The sequence below is a fragment of the Malurus melanocephalus genome, unplaced genomic scaffold (assembly GCF_030028575.1).
Source record: "Malurus melanocephalus ecotype Western Australia unplaced genomic scaffold, MMel_1.1 scaffold_149, whole genome shotgun sequence".
Taxonomy (NCBI): Eukaryota; Metazoa; Chordata; class Aves; order Passeriformes; family Maluridae; genus Malurus; species Malurus melanocephalus.
Genome location: NW_026623381.1, coordinates 892,202 through 908,387, shown reverse-complemented (window position 1 = coordinate 908,387; position 16,186 = coordinate 892,202). Strand labels below are relative to the sequence as shown.

The window sequence follows — 16,186 nt, the reverse complement described above, 5'->3', positions numbered from 1 at the left end:
TGTGCATGGAGCCCATGGGGTGGGGATGCAGAATTTGGGGATGCTGTGAGAGCAAAGGATGCCCCAGCACCCTGCAGAACCCAAAAGGCAGCTGGGGCTCGGTGGCCAAGGGGCCAAGCCCAGAGAGTGTGGGGTCCCTGCAAGCCCTGCCGGATGCTCTGAGCACCACGCACCTCATTTTGTTTAGCCTTGCAAACCACAGCCCATAATTATCCAAATTCACAGCCCTGCTGCGATCCCAGCTCATTCCCCCTGACATTCAGCCTGGGGAAGGGTTCTCCTCCTGCCCTACCATCTCCAGCAAGCAGATTCTGGCTCAGCACAGTCCCCTGGGATGGCAGGATCTTGTCTCACCCCCTCTCTCCGCCCCCCAGTGCACAAAAACCTGCGGGATCGGCGTGAGGATGCGGGACGTGAAGTGCTACCAAGGCAAGGACATCGTGCGGGGCTGCGACCCGCTGGTGAAGCCGGTGGCCAAGCAGACCTGTGACCTGCAGCCCTGCCCCACAGAGCCCCCAGGTGAGCCCCACCAGCAGCAGCAGCACCCCATGGCCTCGATTTTCCATGGATCCCTCCCCCAGTGTTTGATCTTCCACTGCCCCCGTTTGGATAATCATTCCAGGGACAGCTCTCCCTCTGTGCCTCAGTAATGGGGGGCTGTGCACTGGCTCTTCCTGGAGATAAATTAAGGGGACAGCTCAAGAAAAACATGCTCTGACCTGAAGACAAAAGGGGCCTTTGCAGAGCTGGTTTGGGTGCTGCCTCTGTAAGATTCCAGCTAGAGCCGAGGAAGTTCCATCTGTGCCATTATTTTAATGATTTTTGGTCTTTGGGTGTCCTGTGGGATTTGTAACTATCTCGTTATCTGACTCGTCTGCTGGCTCAGAGTCCCTGTGATCTTTAGCAAACACGCRGTTCTAATCCTTTAATAGGATTTGGGAATAAGGACAGTGTGGGAGAACAGCATGGAAATGGGAGACAGATTTGGGGGCAGCTCCTGCCTCAGCACTGGCCCCACTGGGTGCTCTTGGCTGCCCATTCCCTTGGGATCTGGGATGGGGTGTGGAGCTTGGGGATTGCCTTGGGGCCACCTTCCCTGGGAGCAGCCTGGTTTTATGCATCTATGGATTTTAAGAAAAAAAAAAAAAGATATAAAAGTATAAATCCTATGGGTTTGAAGCAAAATATTGCACTGAAGGAGCTGGGAGAGTGTTGAAGGATCCTCTGTCTCCTCCCTGTCTCCAGCACCTCACTTGTTCCCCTAACCCTGGCTGCAACACTGCTGCATTCCCACTCCCTTTCTCAAGGGAATTTGGGATTTTTTTTTACCCTCTTTGTGTTTGAAATTGTGAATATGGCAGAGTCACCCTGTGCCCTAACAGGGAATGCCCTTGGCTTGGGGACAACTCGGTGCCTTGGTGGCTCCAGCAATCCCTAGGCAGCTCTGTCTCATAGGAAAGAGGTTGAGCTTCGGGATTGGGACCAAATGGGGCTCCCCAAGCCAGGCTGGGTGTGATGGAATGAGCCACCCTGCTCACGCCTGTGCCCAGTTTGACAGTGATATTTATGGAGAAGCTCCGTGGTGTTTTCCAGGGATGCTCTGCCAGCTCTCAGGGAGGTGACACCCACAGCTGGGATGATGCTGTTGCTCTCCTGTGGCGTTCAGAGCCGTGTAGGGGGGAAAAATGAGCTTGCAAGGGTTTATTTTCTTCTTTCCCATGCCATACCTTGTGTTTTGCCTCTCCCAGACGACAGCTGCCAGGACCAGGCAGGAACCAACTGCGCTTTGGCCATCAAGGTGAACCTKTGCAGCCACTGGTACTACAGCAAAGCCTGCTGCCGCTCCTGCCGTGCACCCCACTCCTAGGACCGGCCATCCTCAGCCAGGGCTCCACCTCCACGCAGCCACAAGCTGCTCACAAGGATGCTTTTGGCCCGGTTCTTCTGTCCCCAGCGCTGYAGAACTCCTCTGGTGGTCGCTGCTGGATTTCGGGAGCGGAGCTGTACATAAAGTCGTGTATATTTGATTCCCTCTCCCAAAATTCCAGCCACGTGCAGCTTGTTCCTTTGGTTTCTTCCCTCTGTGCAAGTTTGGGGTTGGCCAGGGGAAGGTGTGGACTCCGGGAAGTGCAAGTTTCCCTTCACAAAAAAAGGGGGTTGGTGCCTCTCTCCTGATTTATCCMGAGACCTGCACGCTCTCGTTAGCTGAATTAACGTGGTGGGAAGCTGATCCTCGTTTGGTAAATGAATTTTGTAATATGTAGGTGTATACTTTTTCAGAGAATTTTATCTTATAACCAAATGTTAGTTTCATAGTCCTTACAACCCCCCYGCCCCYCYGATGCTGACATATTGTATATAATATGAAAACATAACTGCACTTTATATCACAAAAAAAGACGTGCTCTTTTTTAATATATTTGTTTACAGACAGTGAACTTTATCCATATAATCATTAATTGGTACTCATATGTATATTTTAATAAAGTTGTCATATTTATGGTGGTATTTTTGTTTTATTCTCCAGTTTGTGGAGTGTGCCCAGTTTATTCTCCAGTGTGAGTGCTGGGAGCACTGGAATTGGGGCTGTGGATTTGCTGGTGCCCTGGAGAGGCAGAGCAGCTTTAAGTCAGGGGAATTACAGCTCCTTGGACAGACGTGCAAGGAAAAGTCCCAACAGTGGGGGGATTTTGGGACTGTTGGGGGCCCTTTGGGGTTCTGTAGCTCCAGAAGCTGCAGCCCCAAAACTCCTCAGGGGTTTGTGAGCAAAGAACCTTCATATGGTGCAAATAAAAGCAGATCCTTTCTGAGCTTCCATGGCATTATTGCTCTGTGTTTCTACAGCTGTGAACCCCCCTGAATCTGGGCCAAAGGCTCTTTAGCATCCCCCAAACATGCAGGGAGCTCCTGAGAGTTTTGCAAACACCTCCCCAAATTTGCAGATGCAGAGACAAAAAACTCCAAACCTCAAAACCCATGTCAAAGTAGTTTATTTCCTTTTTTTTTTTTTTTTTTTTTTTTTTTTTTCCCTCCCCCAATCTGAGATCCCCAAAGTCCTGTACAACAGATCACCAGGTGAGGGTTAGTGAAAGCCAACCGTTTGTTTGCTTTCCAAGCTACACGGGAAAGAAACGAGGAAAAAAAGGAGGAAAGGAAGGCAGGTAGGAGGAATCACGAAAAACAGGAAAAGAAGGGTTCAAGGCATGGAAACAAACCCCAGTGAGAACTGTACATGGGGGCAGGGTCTGGGTGGCTGCATCCCCCTGGAGCTGAGGGATTGTGCAGCACCACAGGGACCAAGCCCGGAATAATAAACACGTACGAAACCAACCCCAGCCCCCCACCCCCAACAGAACCCCCCCAGAAAGTCAAAGATACTCATTTGCAAAGACTGACTTGTACTTCAAAAGGTTTCCTGTGGAATTAAAAGCCCTCGTGGTTTGRAGTAAAATACCCAGCCGGGCTCCATCCAGTGTCCGTGAGCCCGGGGGGATGGAGCCACGGCTGCTGCTTCCCATCACATCTTTAAAAAGGAAAATCGCCCTGGAGCACAGCACTGAGGCCATCAGAGTCTCTGTGCAGCCAGTCCATGCTCTCCAGACATCCCCAGGTGATGCTTTTAACCTGAATAATGCCCAGTCCAGGAGAAACAGGGTTTTGTGTCACATGGAGCGTGGTGAGGTCGGGGGAGAGGAATGGAGACAACCAGGAGAAATCAGAGCAGGAGTCAGCAATTCCTGACAGGCAGCACTGCAATTCCTCTCCTAAACCTCTGAGTTCCCCCCAGGGCTCCTTGGCAGCACATCTGGTGCAGAGGGACACGCCTGGGGACCAGCTCTGTGCCTGCTGCTGTGCCAGGGCTGTCCCTGCAGGATCCAGCACGGGACAGAGCCGGTGCCACAGCCAGGCTGCCCAGCCACGGGAAATGGCTCGATGGAAAATGCAAATTGGAAAACGCAAATCTAAAATTGCTTTGACACTTTCCTGGATGGGGAAAGTGTCTTTTTAAATTTTTTTTTAAATTTTTTTCCCTGTTTAACCCCCCCACAACCAAATAAATGCATGTAAAAATGTGCATGCAAGGGKTGGGCAGTGAACACTGCGCCACGGAGCCCTCGGTCAGAAGTTGTGCATGGCATTYCTGGGAGCAGGGATGATTATCCACRGGGATATTCCTCCATCCCRAAGCGTGCTGTGTGTAATTCCCACAGCCAGGTAACGCAGGGGGTTTGCACCCCTAACCCAGCTCCTTCGGGGGGTCCGTGAGGCCACCCCGGGGGCTCCAGGGGCAGGGACAGGCTGTGTGCCCTGCCACCATCCTAACCCTGAGGGGACTGTGCTCTTCGCTGGGAATTAACGCCTGGCTTGAGGAGTGGGATGAGCTGGGAACAGCGCAGGGCTGTGCACATTCACACTCACACACACTGCCATGGCTGCAGCAGGGCAGGATGGCAGGATGGCAGGAGGGTGGGCAGTGAAAGCCCTGCTTTGCTCAAAGACCTTTTGGGGTGTGTGAGTGCATTCCAGGGCCCCCAGGTCACACCAGCAGCTGCTGCTGACCTGCAGCACAARCCGTTCTCCAGCCACCCCTGTGCCCCATCATTCAGCCATCATCCCCCGGCGCTCCGGCCAAACGCTGAGGAGRGGTGACCCCTCTGTAGAAAAGGATGCTCAGTATCAAAATCCTCTTTATAAAAGAAAAAAGAAAGCTCAGCAGCGCCGGAACACCTCATGTTCCAGCTGCACCCCCCATTTGGGGTTGCTTCGCTACCCCTTTCTATCACCCAGAAATACATTCATTTCTATTTTTTTCTTTTTTTTTTCCTTTGTCAAAAATCCCCCCACGGATTTCCACCAGTCCAACGCCCCGGGGAGTGTCCAGGGGTGGGCTGGGTGGGGCAGCCAGCACCTCACACGTCGGTGCTGATGCTGCGGCTGCGGGAGAACGCYTCCCGCATGGCCGAGAGCCGGTTGGGGTTGAGCGCCTGCAGGTTGGACACGGGCAGAGCCAGATCCTCCTGGCTCACCGTCTTGTAGCTCACCCGGTCACCCCCGTTGTGCARATCCTCGGGGGGCTCCTGCAGGAAAAAGGTGGGGGGCTCCTGCAGGAAGGAGCTGGGGGGTTCTTGGAGGAAAGAGGTCGGGGGATCTTGGAGGAAAGAGGTGGGGGAGTCTTGGAGGAAAGAAGTGGGGGGCTCTTGGAGGAAGGAGCTGGAGGGCTCCTGGAGGAAGGAAGTGGGRGGCTCTTGGAGGAARGARGTGGGGGGCTCCTGCAGGAAGGAGGTGGGGGTCTCGTAGGGAGAGCAGCTGGGGCAGCTGGGCCGGCTCTGGGTTTTTTTGGTGAAGGGGGATGAGGAGTAGAGCGAGGGGCCGTTGGTCAGCACTACGTTGCGGTTGCAGTGCAGCGGAGGGATGTGCGAGTGCACGGCGAAGTCGGGCTCCTCCTCGTCCTCCTCGGATTCATCCTTCTTGCAGCAGTAGTACTGAAACGGGAGGGGCTCATTTGGCACCMCAAATCTCCCACCCCGCCAGCCCCGGGCTGCCTCCCCACCGCGGCACCCCCAAACTCACCTGGAGCCTACAGTAGCAGAGGACGGCGATRATACAAAGTAAAATGACAGTCGCTAATATTCCACCTGTGATGACCACGGTCCCGGCTGTCATCCGCCCTCTTCTCCATTAACAGCCTGCAAAAATTGAATGCGCGGGGTGAGGGGCTGGTGTTGGGTGTCGGGATGGGCTGCAGAGCCCCAAACCCTCGGCTCATCCCTTTTGAAATGTGCTGAAAACTAGAAGGGCTCTGTGGGGCAGAATCGGGGGAGATCCCTGCATCCCTGCACAAGGTCATCAGGGAGTCCCTATCCCCCAAAAATTCCACTTTGCAGGGCAAGGGTTAAAAATATTTCATGCAGTGGGTGGGAAATTAATTAAGAAGATGCTCTGGGGTCACATCGGGCTCTTCAGCATTTAGGAGAGGGAGTAAAGGGAAATAAAACYAGGCACCAGGGTATCCTCCTGGCTCCTGCCTGGTGGCAGAAAGCTTCGGTGATGGGAGAAGGAGCCCTGCAATGAGGATTTCTGAGCTGTACACATTTTTCTCTGAGCCTATAATCCATTTTCCCCCGGAAAACAATCTGGTATTTTAATTTGGAATAACCGGAGCTGCTGAGTGAGCCTTTAATGACCGCAGGGGCCGGGGCGCTGCCCACCCTGGATGTGTCCGAGGCACCAGGATCYTCCACTTCACCGTCTTGGGGGGCTCTGGGGACACCCCAGGATGGTGCTTGTGACAGCCCCGGGTGACAGAGGGCTGGGACAGAGGGCTCTGGACGTCACAGACATACTGTGGCTCTCTGTGTTTGCATTTTGGGRTACCACCAGCACTCTTCTCCCCCTGGAATGCCCCTTGGAGGAACCTGGAGCTGAAACAGCGCTGGGAGCAGCAGGAATCCCTCCCTTTAATGCCCACGAGTGGCTTTGAATTCCTCCCCATCCCCTGCAGGGTAAGACACGGGTTTTTTGGGTTTTTTTTTTTTTTTTTTTCTGTGAAGAGTGTACTTTGAGAAAAGAAATTCAGGAAGGATGCTGGGGAGACGTGGCACCTGCCTCCCAGCAGCTACGAGACAGTGGCACTAAAACTGGCACAAATAAAGCTCCAGGCACCTTTTAATTCGGGCTGGGAACAGCAGAAGCGACATAAATTAAGGGRGAAATCATCCCCTGACCACCTACTCGACAAGTGCTTTAACAAAGCTGGCTCCCAGCTCGTGCTATCGGGTTAAACCAAAAACCAGCCACCCCAGCCCCAAATTACTTCAGCACCCGAGCAAAAGCAACCCTATCTGTCAGGGATTTAACCTGCTTCCAAAGAAAACAAACCCCTGCGTATTTTCAGGCACTTAATGTCCTGCTGGAGTTGGGTGAGTGCTGGATGGATAAAGCAGCGTCACGTTTTTATGCTGCTGCTGAGCGGCTCGGGAGGAGGGAAAGGAATTCATCCCGACGGTTCAGCGGTTTCCCTGTGCACCCATAGGGCAAAGGACGGGCTAAATCCTGCCCTCCTCTCTCGGGRAAAACACTCTGAGGATGCTCAGGGGAGCAACACAGCCATGGGAAGGGTTTGGAAACGATGCAGGAGCGATTTAGCATCTCTGGCTGCTGTTTAAAGAGGATGGAGGCKCTCGGCTGTGCCTGAAATGCCCATCCGGGGGTGTTTTGCTGCTCCCCTTTGCAATCCTGGGGCAGGGGGTGCGGGGTTGGGATGGGAACTGGGGTTTGGGGTGGCCACACTCGGCCCCGCAGGCTCTCGGGGGTGGGTGCTGCACCCATCACAGAGCATCAGCATCGCCCTAAAACAGGAGATGGCTGTGCCAGGGAGGGCTCTCCGCCTTTTCCGCGCATTAATTAAAGCCCCGGGGCACCAGCGGGGCTCGCACTGAGCCGATTTTCACGGTTCCTGTCCAGCCGCGCCCAGCCAGACGTGGCATCGCAGCCACTGCTCCCTCCGGAGCTGCACCATTTGCATTTCTCCCTTTTCCCCTCCCCAAACATACTTCTCTGATTAAAGCCGCATACCTGGAAGCTTTAAACCCTCCAGCGTGCGAAGGGGGAGGAAAGCAGAGCACGCCGAGGCCCATAAGCTGAACAATTCCTGTCTAGACCTCCTTTTTTACATTTGTTCCTAATTTCACGCTCCACAGGCTCCCAGATTCATATATTTAGCAATAAATATCCTGGTAAAAGGAAGTGCCTTGCAGCTCCGCTGTGGTCTCGGGGAAGGTATGCAGGAGCCCAGGCACGGGGGACTCGGTCCCGGGAGACATCGGCTCCTTCCTCCAGCTCAGGAGCCCTCAAGGATGGCTGGACCCATCCAAATCCATCCCCCAGCACATCCTCAATCCCTGCCAGACAGCAGGAAGGGGCTGCAGGGGGATAAAACCCCACAGAGGCTGTTTGCTGTAGGAACATGGTCCCCAGCGCCGTGGGGTGACAGGGGATGGTGGCCCTGGGGTTACTGGGAGCACACAGGGCTCGATGCAGGACTTCTCCAATCCCTGGATTTGCCTTCCCAGAGGTTCTGCTGCAAAAATTCTGTGAAAACCCCAACCCACCTCATTTCACAGCTCCCACAGGGGCTGCTCSTGCCAGAGCTGTTTGGTTTCAGACACGGCCCCGTGCCACCTGCCCGCTYTGGCCTGTCCCTTCTGCAGCTGGCAACCTGGGCTTTGAGGCTGAATATTCACCACGGGCTGGGTCTGTCCCAGCTCTGCTCCCGACCATCCCAGCCCAACCCAGCACAGAACAGGAGGAGAAGGGGTGGGATGAGAAATCACCCCGTTCCACCCCCTCCCAGCATCCCAAATGCAGCCCCTGACCCACGGTGGGTGCCCGGGGTGGGGAGAGGCTGCTCACAGCTGCTCCTGGCTCCAGATACCACTGGGCCTTGCTGTTTTCTGCTCTGGAGCCCAGTCCAGGCAGGATTTGAGAGCCAGGACCTTAAATCAGAGTAACAAGAAATCCCACTGTAATAAACTATAAAAAATAATAAATATCCAGGGCAGAACAGGCTGCATTTGTGATCTGTAAAGTTCAGGATAAGCCTGGCTCACATCCTCTGTTGCCACCCTGGAGCTCCATAAGCGCCCCAGCTCTGCCCAAGGACAAAACCCAACAAGCATCAGTGTGGAGGAAAGCCACTGCCACAGGCTGGGAGGGGAGAAAGCAGCAAATAAACCAGGAGCCGACACCAGTTTGGTGGCAAACCCAGCCTTCCTGGTGCATCTCCCTGGTTCCTGTAACCCTACCCAGTCAATGAGTGAGAGCTGGGCTCTGCAAACAGCCGGGCACTGTGCCAGAGGGAGGGACAGGGCAGCTGCCAGAAACGGGAACGTGGCTTCCCAAATGCAGAACTCTTCAAGCAGATGGTCTGTGTCACTCCTGTGTGCTCCTGTCCCCTCCTGAGGGCAGCATCACCACTCCCGTGTGCTCCTGTCCCCTACTGTGTGCTCCTGTCCGCTCCCGTTTGCTCCTGTCCTCTCCTGTCCCCTCCCGTGTGCTCCTGTCCCCTCCCGTGTGCTCCTGTCCCCTCCTGAGGGCAGGGCCACTGCAGACCCCTGGCTTTGGTGAGACCACCCGGGCACTCTTCAGCACAAGGAGACACATCTGAGCATCCCATCCTTCCCCATCCCAGCACAGCACTGTCCCCACGGGAACCCCCCCATCTCCAGGCACTCCGTGCTCCAAGGATTTTTCAATATTTCATGAGCAGAGGGCACTTCACTCCCTGCTGTGCCCTGTTGGGAGAGTGCTGCTCACAAATTCCCAGGCTCATCCCCAGCAGAAGGGTCCTCCTGGGTGCTGGAGATGGCTCAGAGATCCCATATTCCCACCTGCACCCTCCAGGAGTGTGTTCATCCCTTGGCAGAGCAGCTCCTGCACTCAGGAGGGGCTCTCCCCACCCTGAAAGGTGCCACTGTTGATAATCCCTGGAATCAGAAGGAATTCTGTGAGCCCGTGGCACATCAGAGATGCCYGTAAAACCCTCCTGGGCTTTGAACAGCAAACAGACCAGACAACAAATGGTTCCATATCCACCTGTCCCCTTCTTCTGGCAGCCTTAGAGCCCTTCCCTGGCCCGAAGCAGARGTCCCTGGGGCAGGGGTGACTCCCAGATCCTGCTGAGTGTCCCCCCAGCCCTCCTGCAGCTGGCACAGCCCCCYGAGCTCAGTGCCAAGGCAGCTCACCCGCAGTGAGTGAACAATCAATCGATTATTGATCAGGCAGGGCATTGCTGGGACAGTGCTCAGCTCTGCAGAACAGGATCCCTGACAGCCCCAGGCTCCCAGCACGGCCTGGGCAGGGGATCAGGGCTCAGGGGATACCTGGGAATGGCTGAGGGCGGGATAACACCACAGTCAGGAAGGTTTTAATGCCCTGGCCGGGGCTGGAGGTGCATCAGGATCACACAGAGGAGGATTGGGTGATTTGGGTAATGATTTGAATGCATCAATCATTACCCACAACAAACTCCTCCAGAGGGCTGTGGGGACTATTCCTCTCCCTTCTGCCCATTCTCAGCTCAGCCTTTGCAGCCAGAAAAGTTCCCCCAGTGCTGTGAGAGCAGTGCTGAGATGGGAAATGGTCACAGCGAGATGCTCCTTCTGTCTGCCCTTACTGTAATTCAATGTAACCACGTCTAAAAAGGGTATTAAATATCATTAACACCCCAAATTTCATAATTCACACATATTCACAACTTCACAACACACACAGAAGTGTTTTGTTAAACATTACGTGTCAGTCCAACACCTTCTTGTTGTGTAAGCTGTTTCCAAATACCAAGGAMACACTGTGTACTCATCCCTGCAGGTATCCCTGTCACAGAACAATATTTTGGGTCAAAGAGACCTTTAAAGGTCATCCAATATGACCCCTCAGTGACAAGAAAACCCAGCAGAGSAGGCTCAGCCTTGTCCGGAGCTCCATCCTACAGCAACAGCCATTTCCAGCTGTGGGGTTTCCCGAAGCTCAAAAAAAAAGCAGAAATTCCTGGGAGAATCAGGGATCCTCTCCCACCAGATTTTAAAGCTCTCAGTGTGAGTTYGCAGCACATTTTTGCAGGTTTCCTTGGATGCAGGGGTTGCCCGTCCCGGCAGTGAGGGAATGCTCTGCAGTAATGAGGCACTAACGGCGTTTAGCACATCCAAATCACGCCTCAAAGAAATAATATTTGCACAGCTCATCAAAGGGGCATTAAGGCTTACTAAGCACAATATGCCAGGCAGGAATTTCAGTGACTGCAGATGGAGAGGAGCCGTGCCCGTGCTGCTGGGGAGGAATGGGGGAATCGCTGAATCACCTGGACGCCGCCCTTGGGAATGTCGTGCTGAAGGTGCTGCCGTCTCCACTCCAGAGGGATTTTTTCAGGCAGGGATGCCGAATCCCGGGCTCAGCTTTTGAAGCCAGATTGCCCGAAATCACCAAATGCCAGCCCATTTCCACCCTCACCAGGTCGCGCACGGAGCGAGCAGAGGGCTGGGAGCAGCTCCAGGCTCCTGGCAGCCCTACACGGGTTTGTGGGAAGGATGAGCCGCCCCATACCCGACCCTACAGCCCCGCTCTGGGTGTCCCGGCAGGCGGAGGAGCCATCGATCCCGAGCTGCGGCTGAAACATCGACCGGGGCTGCGCAGGAAGGGCACGCTGGGTCCAGCCAGCAGCAAATCCGACAGCTCTGCGCTCCCAGGAGGGGCAAACACGGCTCGGGTGGCACGGGAAGATCCTCGGCACATTAAAGCTGCACGCCCTGTTTTCCTTTGCTCGGGAGCCACGGATCCAGCTGGGATCCAGGGATCAAACGCAGCAACCTGAGAGCTCCAGGGGTACCCTCCATCCTGCCACCAGCACCCYTCTGTCCCTGCCCACCCCTCCCAGCTGTGGGTGGCAGCTGGTGACATCTCCATCAGCACCACACTGTCCCTCCCCAGCATCCCTGAGCTGTCCCAGCCTCTGGCTTTTCATGGAACCCCCTTTTCCCTCCTCTGCCCCTTCCTCTGTCTGTTCTTCCAGCTCTTGCTGCAGCTGCCTTGCACCAGGGGACTCCCCATGTGCTGCAGCCCTGCCTGGGATCTCCAAAGAGATATACGTTGCTGCTTGGGAATAAAAAAAAAAATAAAAATAAAAAAAAATCAGAAAAAAGGGTTGGGAGTTTCCATAGCTACAGCTTTACATCGCTGTGGCACAGGCTCCAGCTCGAGCCGGGTAATGAGGCACAAGCAGAGAGGTTTTTCCCACTCCAGCCCAGCAAGGCAGCGTGGTGCATGAATAAAGAAGAGGAGAAGAGAGGGGGAGYTTCGGGGATTTTGGAAATAACACATAAATGTTAAGGACTGGCTCTCCAGGTGGGCTTTGGAACACGTTCCCTGCCCTGGTGCTGGGGTGGGGAGGGAAGGAGCCCCTCAGTGTCTCTCATCACATGGTGAGGGAGATGCTTGGCATGGGCAGAGCCCAAAATCTGCTATATTTAAACTCCTGTCAGCCTGGAGCTCACAGGGCTGGACCCCAGGGACTCCAAGCAGGGAAAGGGCCGAGGTTTGGAGCACTGGGACAGGGGACCCACCTGGCTGCACATTCACAACCTTGGCAGTGTCACCCCCTTAGGGCTGGTGCCAGCACTAATGTGACATTCTGCATTTCCACGCAGAATTCCAGACTATTTGGGTGGGAGGGATATTAAAGTTCACCCCATCCCACCYCYTSCCRTGGKGGGGACAMYTTCCACTRTCCCAGGCTGCTCCAAGCCCTGTCCAGCCTCATCTTGGACACTGCCAGCGATCAGGAACAAGAGGGAGATGAGCTCCCTCATTGTTTGCAAGCAGGAGTTTTTCTACAGGCAGTAAAATCTCCTTATGTTATCCTCTTTAATAAGGATTTATCATTGCTGCATCAGGGGAATTAATACAGACCGTCTGAGAGGGTAATTTTCGGATTCTTGGCAACTCACCATGAACCAGTTCCAGTAAATTTTCCCTTTTTTTTTTCCTCACCTTAATTTTGTTACAGCTTTTCCTGGGAAATGAGAGAGGGAAAGATTTAACTCAGAGGAAAAAAAGCAACCCAACAACCTCACAACAACAAAATTATAAATGAAAAAACGGAAAAAGATAAAGGAGCTCACACAGCTCAGCTGAAAACCCTCATTAGGAGAATAAAGAAACACAGAAAAACCTTCCCACAAACTGCTCTGCTCCAGCCCATGCGGGCTGGGAACTGCCGGGATCAAATGTTTGAAATATCGACTGCTCTCAGGGACAGCATCTTCCCGAAAGCAGAACACGTGTGAGGGATCTTCTTGCCTCTTGTCAGCACTGGGACGACACCAGCCCTGCCTTTGAAATGACTCCTTGGTGCTGGAGCAGCACGGGAATGGCTCATGGTCCTCATCTGCCACCTCCCTGTCATTCCCAGGAGCCAAAAAATCAAAAAAATACTGGCACAGGCACCAAAATGTGGGAAATTGAGGCAGCTGAGTGAGAGGGATGGATGTGATCAGAAGCTTCTGCTCAGTGGTGGCACCTCCTGAGCTTCTCCTTTCCTTGTCTAAATGGTGCCTGACCAGCAGCACCTCAAAGGAGCAGAAAATGCCAAGAATCTTCTCTGAGAAAGCCAAAGTAGAGCTCTGAACCCCTGAGCCTGGCTGGAGGCACCTAGAGCAGCTCTGGGAGGGGTCAGGCCCTGAAACTCCAGGGATGAGCACACAGAAATGTTTCCATCTATGCTGGAAGGCAGGAAAGGGGCTCACACAGCCTCACATCTCCAAATTCCACCTGCATTTCAGCTTTGTTCCCTTGCACAGCGAGCTCCTCTCGCCTGAATGTGTTCGCAGGAATGTTCTGCTGTTAAATATCTGAGTTCATGTAGTAGACTGTGAGCCCAGAACCGAATCAGCAAAACTTTTCACTGAGCTGATGCTGATTTTCTGGGCTGAACTGGGATGGACTGGGAGCCCAGAACCAAATTAACAAAACCTTTACTGGACCATTGCTGATTTTCTGAGCTCTCCAGTCACCACCTCCCCCATCACACCCTTTGCTACCATTCCCCCTCAATGCAAACCTCACAGAGAGCTAAAATTTGACTCTTATAAAGCCCAGACCTGCAAATGGGAGCATCTTCCTTGCCCAGTGCCTGGGAATGCCCCCCTTGGCACAGAAAAACCTCTCAAGATGTGTGACAGAGCTGTCCCTGCAGGAGACGCCCCTTTGGAAAGCTCAGCAGACCAGAAATCTCCTCTGGGAATCAGGAATGAACTCACTGCTGTCCTAAACCACAGGTCTGGTTTAAAAAACACCCTCCAGCCTGGCTGCACCACTGCTGGGCTTGACAGAGTTGGGGATGGGAATGTGTGTGAGCCCAGGAATTCCTGCTGGGAGCACGGGATGCTCCAGCTCTGCTTCTGGTGGGTTTAATTGGGATTATCCCAGAATTGCACAAGCCTGTGACATTCATGTTACAAGGTGATGTTAACAGCCCTACCAAAAAATGCCCTTTTCATTTCAGATCCTGGCAAATATTCTCATCTGTACCAATTTTTGGAATCTTTGAGCAGAACTCTGGCAGCAGCAGCGTGTGCCAGTGTTTGGCATCCCTGGGGCTGAGCAACTCCAATCMTCTGCAGTCAGCAGCTCTGCCACAGCCCAGAAATCTTCACACTTTATATTTACTATCAATCAAGCCAGACACTGTTTTAAAGACCGACCCTGCACCTGCCAATTTGAACATCCAACAAGATGTGATATTTATAAAGGTACCCAGAAAACAGGTCAGATCTTTGTTGTTTTCTCAGAAGCYGCTATCAGTGTTTTGTGTTTCCTGTAACCTGTGCTGTTTTCTTTAAAAATACAACATAAACAAAGATGTGATGCCAGAAGCACAAGGGAAAATAGGTGCAACGAAGAAAACTCCGCTTTCTGTGGGCTGAATCTGCGCCCACGAGCTACTGTGAGAATCAGGAATAACTCTCGAGAAAACAGTAACAGCTGAAGTGTTGCAAATCAGAAAAAAATCATCTGGAACTGCCTAACAGTCATTGTGCTTGTCTTTATTCGGGGGGCTGGGCCTGCCTGTGGGGTGTCACATCCAGTGCTGGCCACGGGGRTCACAGAATCCCAAAATCCCAGACTGGTCTGGGTTGGAARGGACGTTGAAATTMATTTCRTTCCAMCCCCTAGCCATGGGCAGGGACACCTTCCAYTGTCCCAGGCTGCTCCAAACCTGTCCAATCTGGCCCTGGACACTTCCAGGGATGGAGCAGTCTCTGGGCACCTTGGATCCCTCCAAAAGGAGGGTCCTGAGAGCTGATGTCAGCGCTGCAGACCTGAGCTGCCCTCGRGATCACAGAATGGTTTGGGTGGGAAGGGACCTTTAAAGATCACCCAGTCCAACCCCCARCCAGGAGCACATTCCCYGCTCTGGGCACACCTTAACCCCGGCACAGCCACTCAGAAAATGGCTTTGGTGACAACTGGATTGGAGACATCACCTGGAGAGGTTTGAGAAGCACCTTTCAGTGCGTTTGGATGTGGAAATGCTGGCAGAGCTGCAGCCACAGGCAGCAGCAGCTTCGTTCCTGTCGCTGTTTGCACAAGGAAAAAGCRCAGGAAGCCCACGGGACGGCCACAAGTTTGAATTATTACCCCAGTTGCTCCTTTGTGTAACATAACAATAAACCCACTAAATTTTTCTAACAACAAACGCAAATCAGCGCTCATTATCCTTCCCCTCCCAGCTCCACTCCCACTCTCTCAGCAGAGCTATTTTTCCCCAGATCCCACCGCTAATCTTTCCAGGGCTTAGCTTCCCAGCAGGCAACACCAATCAGACCAAGACACCTCCTTTCCTTTCCACAGGAGAGCCTTATGAASTGCATCCTAAATCCCTGCTGGCACTTGAGAGGGGATGGGGAGAAATCCCTCCTTTCCCATTTTACAGGAGAGCCTTACACATTGCATCCCTGTAAATCCCTGATGGCACTTGACAAGGGATGGGGASAAATCCCTCCTTTCCCATTTTACAGCAGATCCTTAAGAATTAAATCCCTGCTTGCACCTGAGAGGGGAAGGGGAGAAATCCCTCCTTTCCCATTTAATAGGAGAGCCTTATGAACTGTATCCTAAATCCCTGCTGGCACTAGAGAGGGGATGAGGAGAGATCCCTCCTTTCCCTTTTTACAGGAGATCCTTACGAATTAAATCCCTGCTTGCACTTCAGAGGGGATAGGGAAAGATCCCTCCTTTCCCTTCCACAGGAGATCCTTATGAACTGCATCCCTGTAAATCCCTGCTTGCATTTGACAAGGGATGGGGAAGATCCCTCCTTTCCCATTTTACAGGAGTTCCTTATGAACTGCATCCTAAATCCCTGCTGGCACTTGAGAGGGGATAGGGAGAGATCCCTCCTTTCCCATTTCACAGGAGATCCTTATGAACTAAATCCCTGCTTGCATTTGAGAAGGGATGGGGAGAAATCCCTCTGTTCCCTTCTGCAGGAGAGCCTTACACACTTCATCCCTGTAAATCCCTGCTTGCACTTCAGAGGGGAAGGGGAGAAATCCCTCTTTTCCCATTTTACAGGAGATCTTTATGAACTGCATCCTAAATCCTTGCTGGCACTTGAGAGGGGACGGGGAGA

General features: G+C 53.2%; 2 protein-coding genes across 2 annotated transcripts in view; one reads left to right on the top strand and one right to left on the bottom strand.

Annotated features, from left to right (window-relative positions):
• Positions 1 to 2,717, top strand: part of ADAMTSL2 (ADAMTS like 2) — a 25,584-nt gene extending 22,867 nt beyond the window's left edge. Inside the window, exons 18-19 of the mRNA XM_057371544.1 lie at positions 370 to 519; positions 1,749 to 2,717. Of these exons, the coding sequence (XP_057227527.1) occupies positions 370 to 519; positions 1,749 to 1,867 (269 nt within the window). The 3' untranslated portion in view covers positions 1,868 to 2,717. The remainder of the gene's footprint in view (positions 1 to 369; positions 520 to 1,748) is intronic.
• Positions 2,718 to 4,746: 2,029 nt separating this feature from the next.
• FAM163B (family with sequence similarity 163 member B) overlaps positions 4,747 to 16,186 on the bottom strand; it is an 18,127-nt gene continuing 6,687 nt past the window's right edge. Inside the window, exons 2-3 of the mRNA XM_057371598.1 lie at positions 5,572 to 5,687; positions 4,747 to 5,483 (exon numbers count right to left, since the gene is read on the bottom strand). Of these exons, the coding sequence (XP_057227581.1) occupies positions 4,911 to 5,483; positions 5,572 to 5,664 (666 nt within the window). The 5' untranslated portion in view covers positions 5,665 to 5,687 and the 3' untranslated portion in view covers positions 4,747 to 4,910. The remainder of the gene's footprint in view (positions 5,484 to 5,571; positions 5,688 to 16,186) is intronic.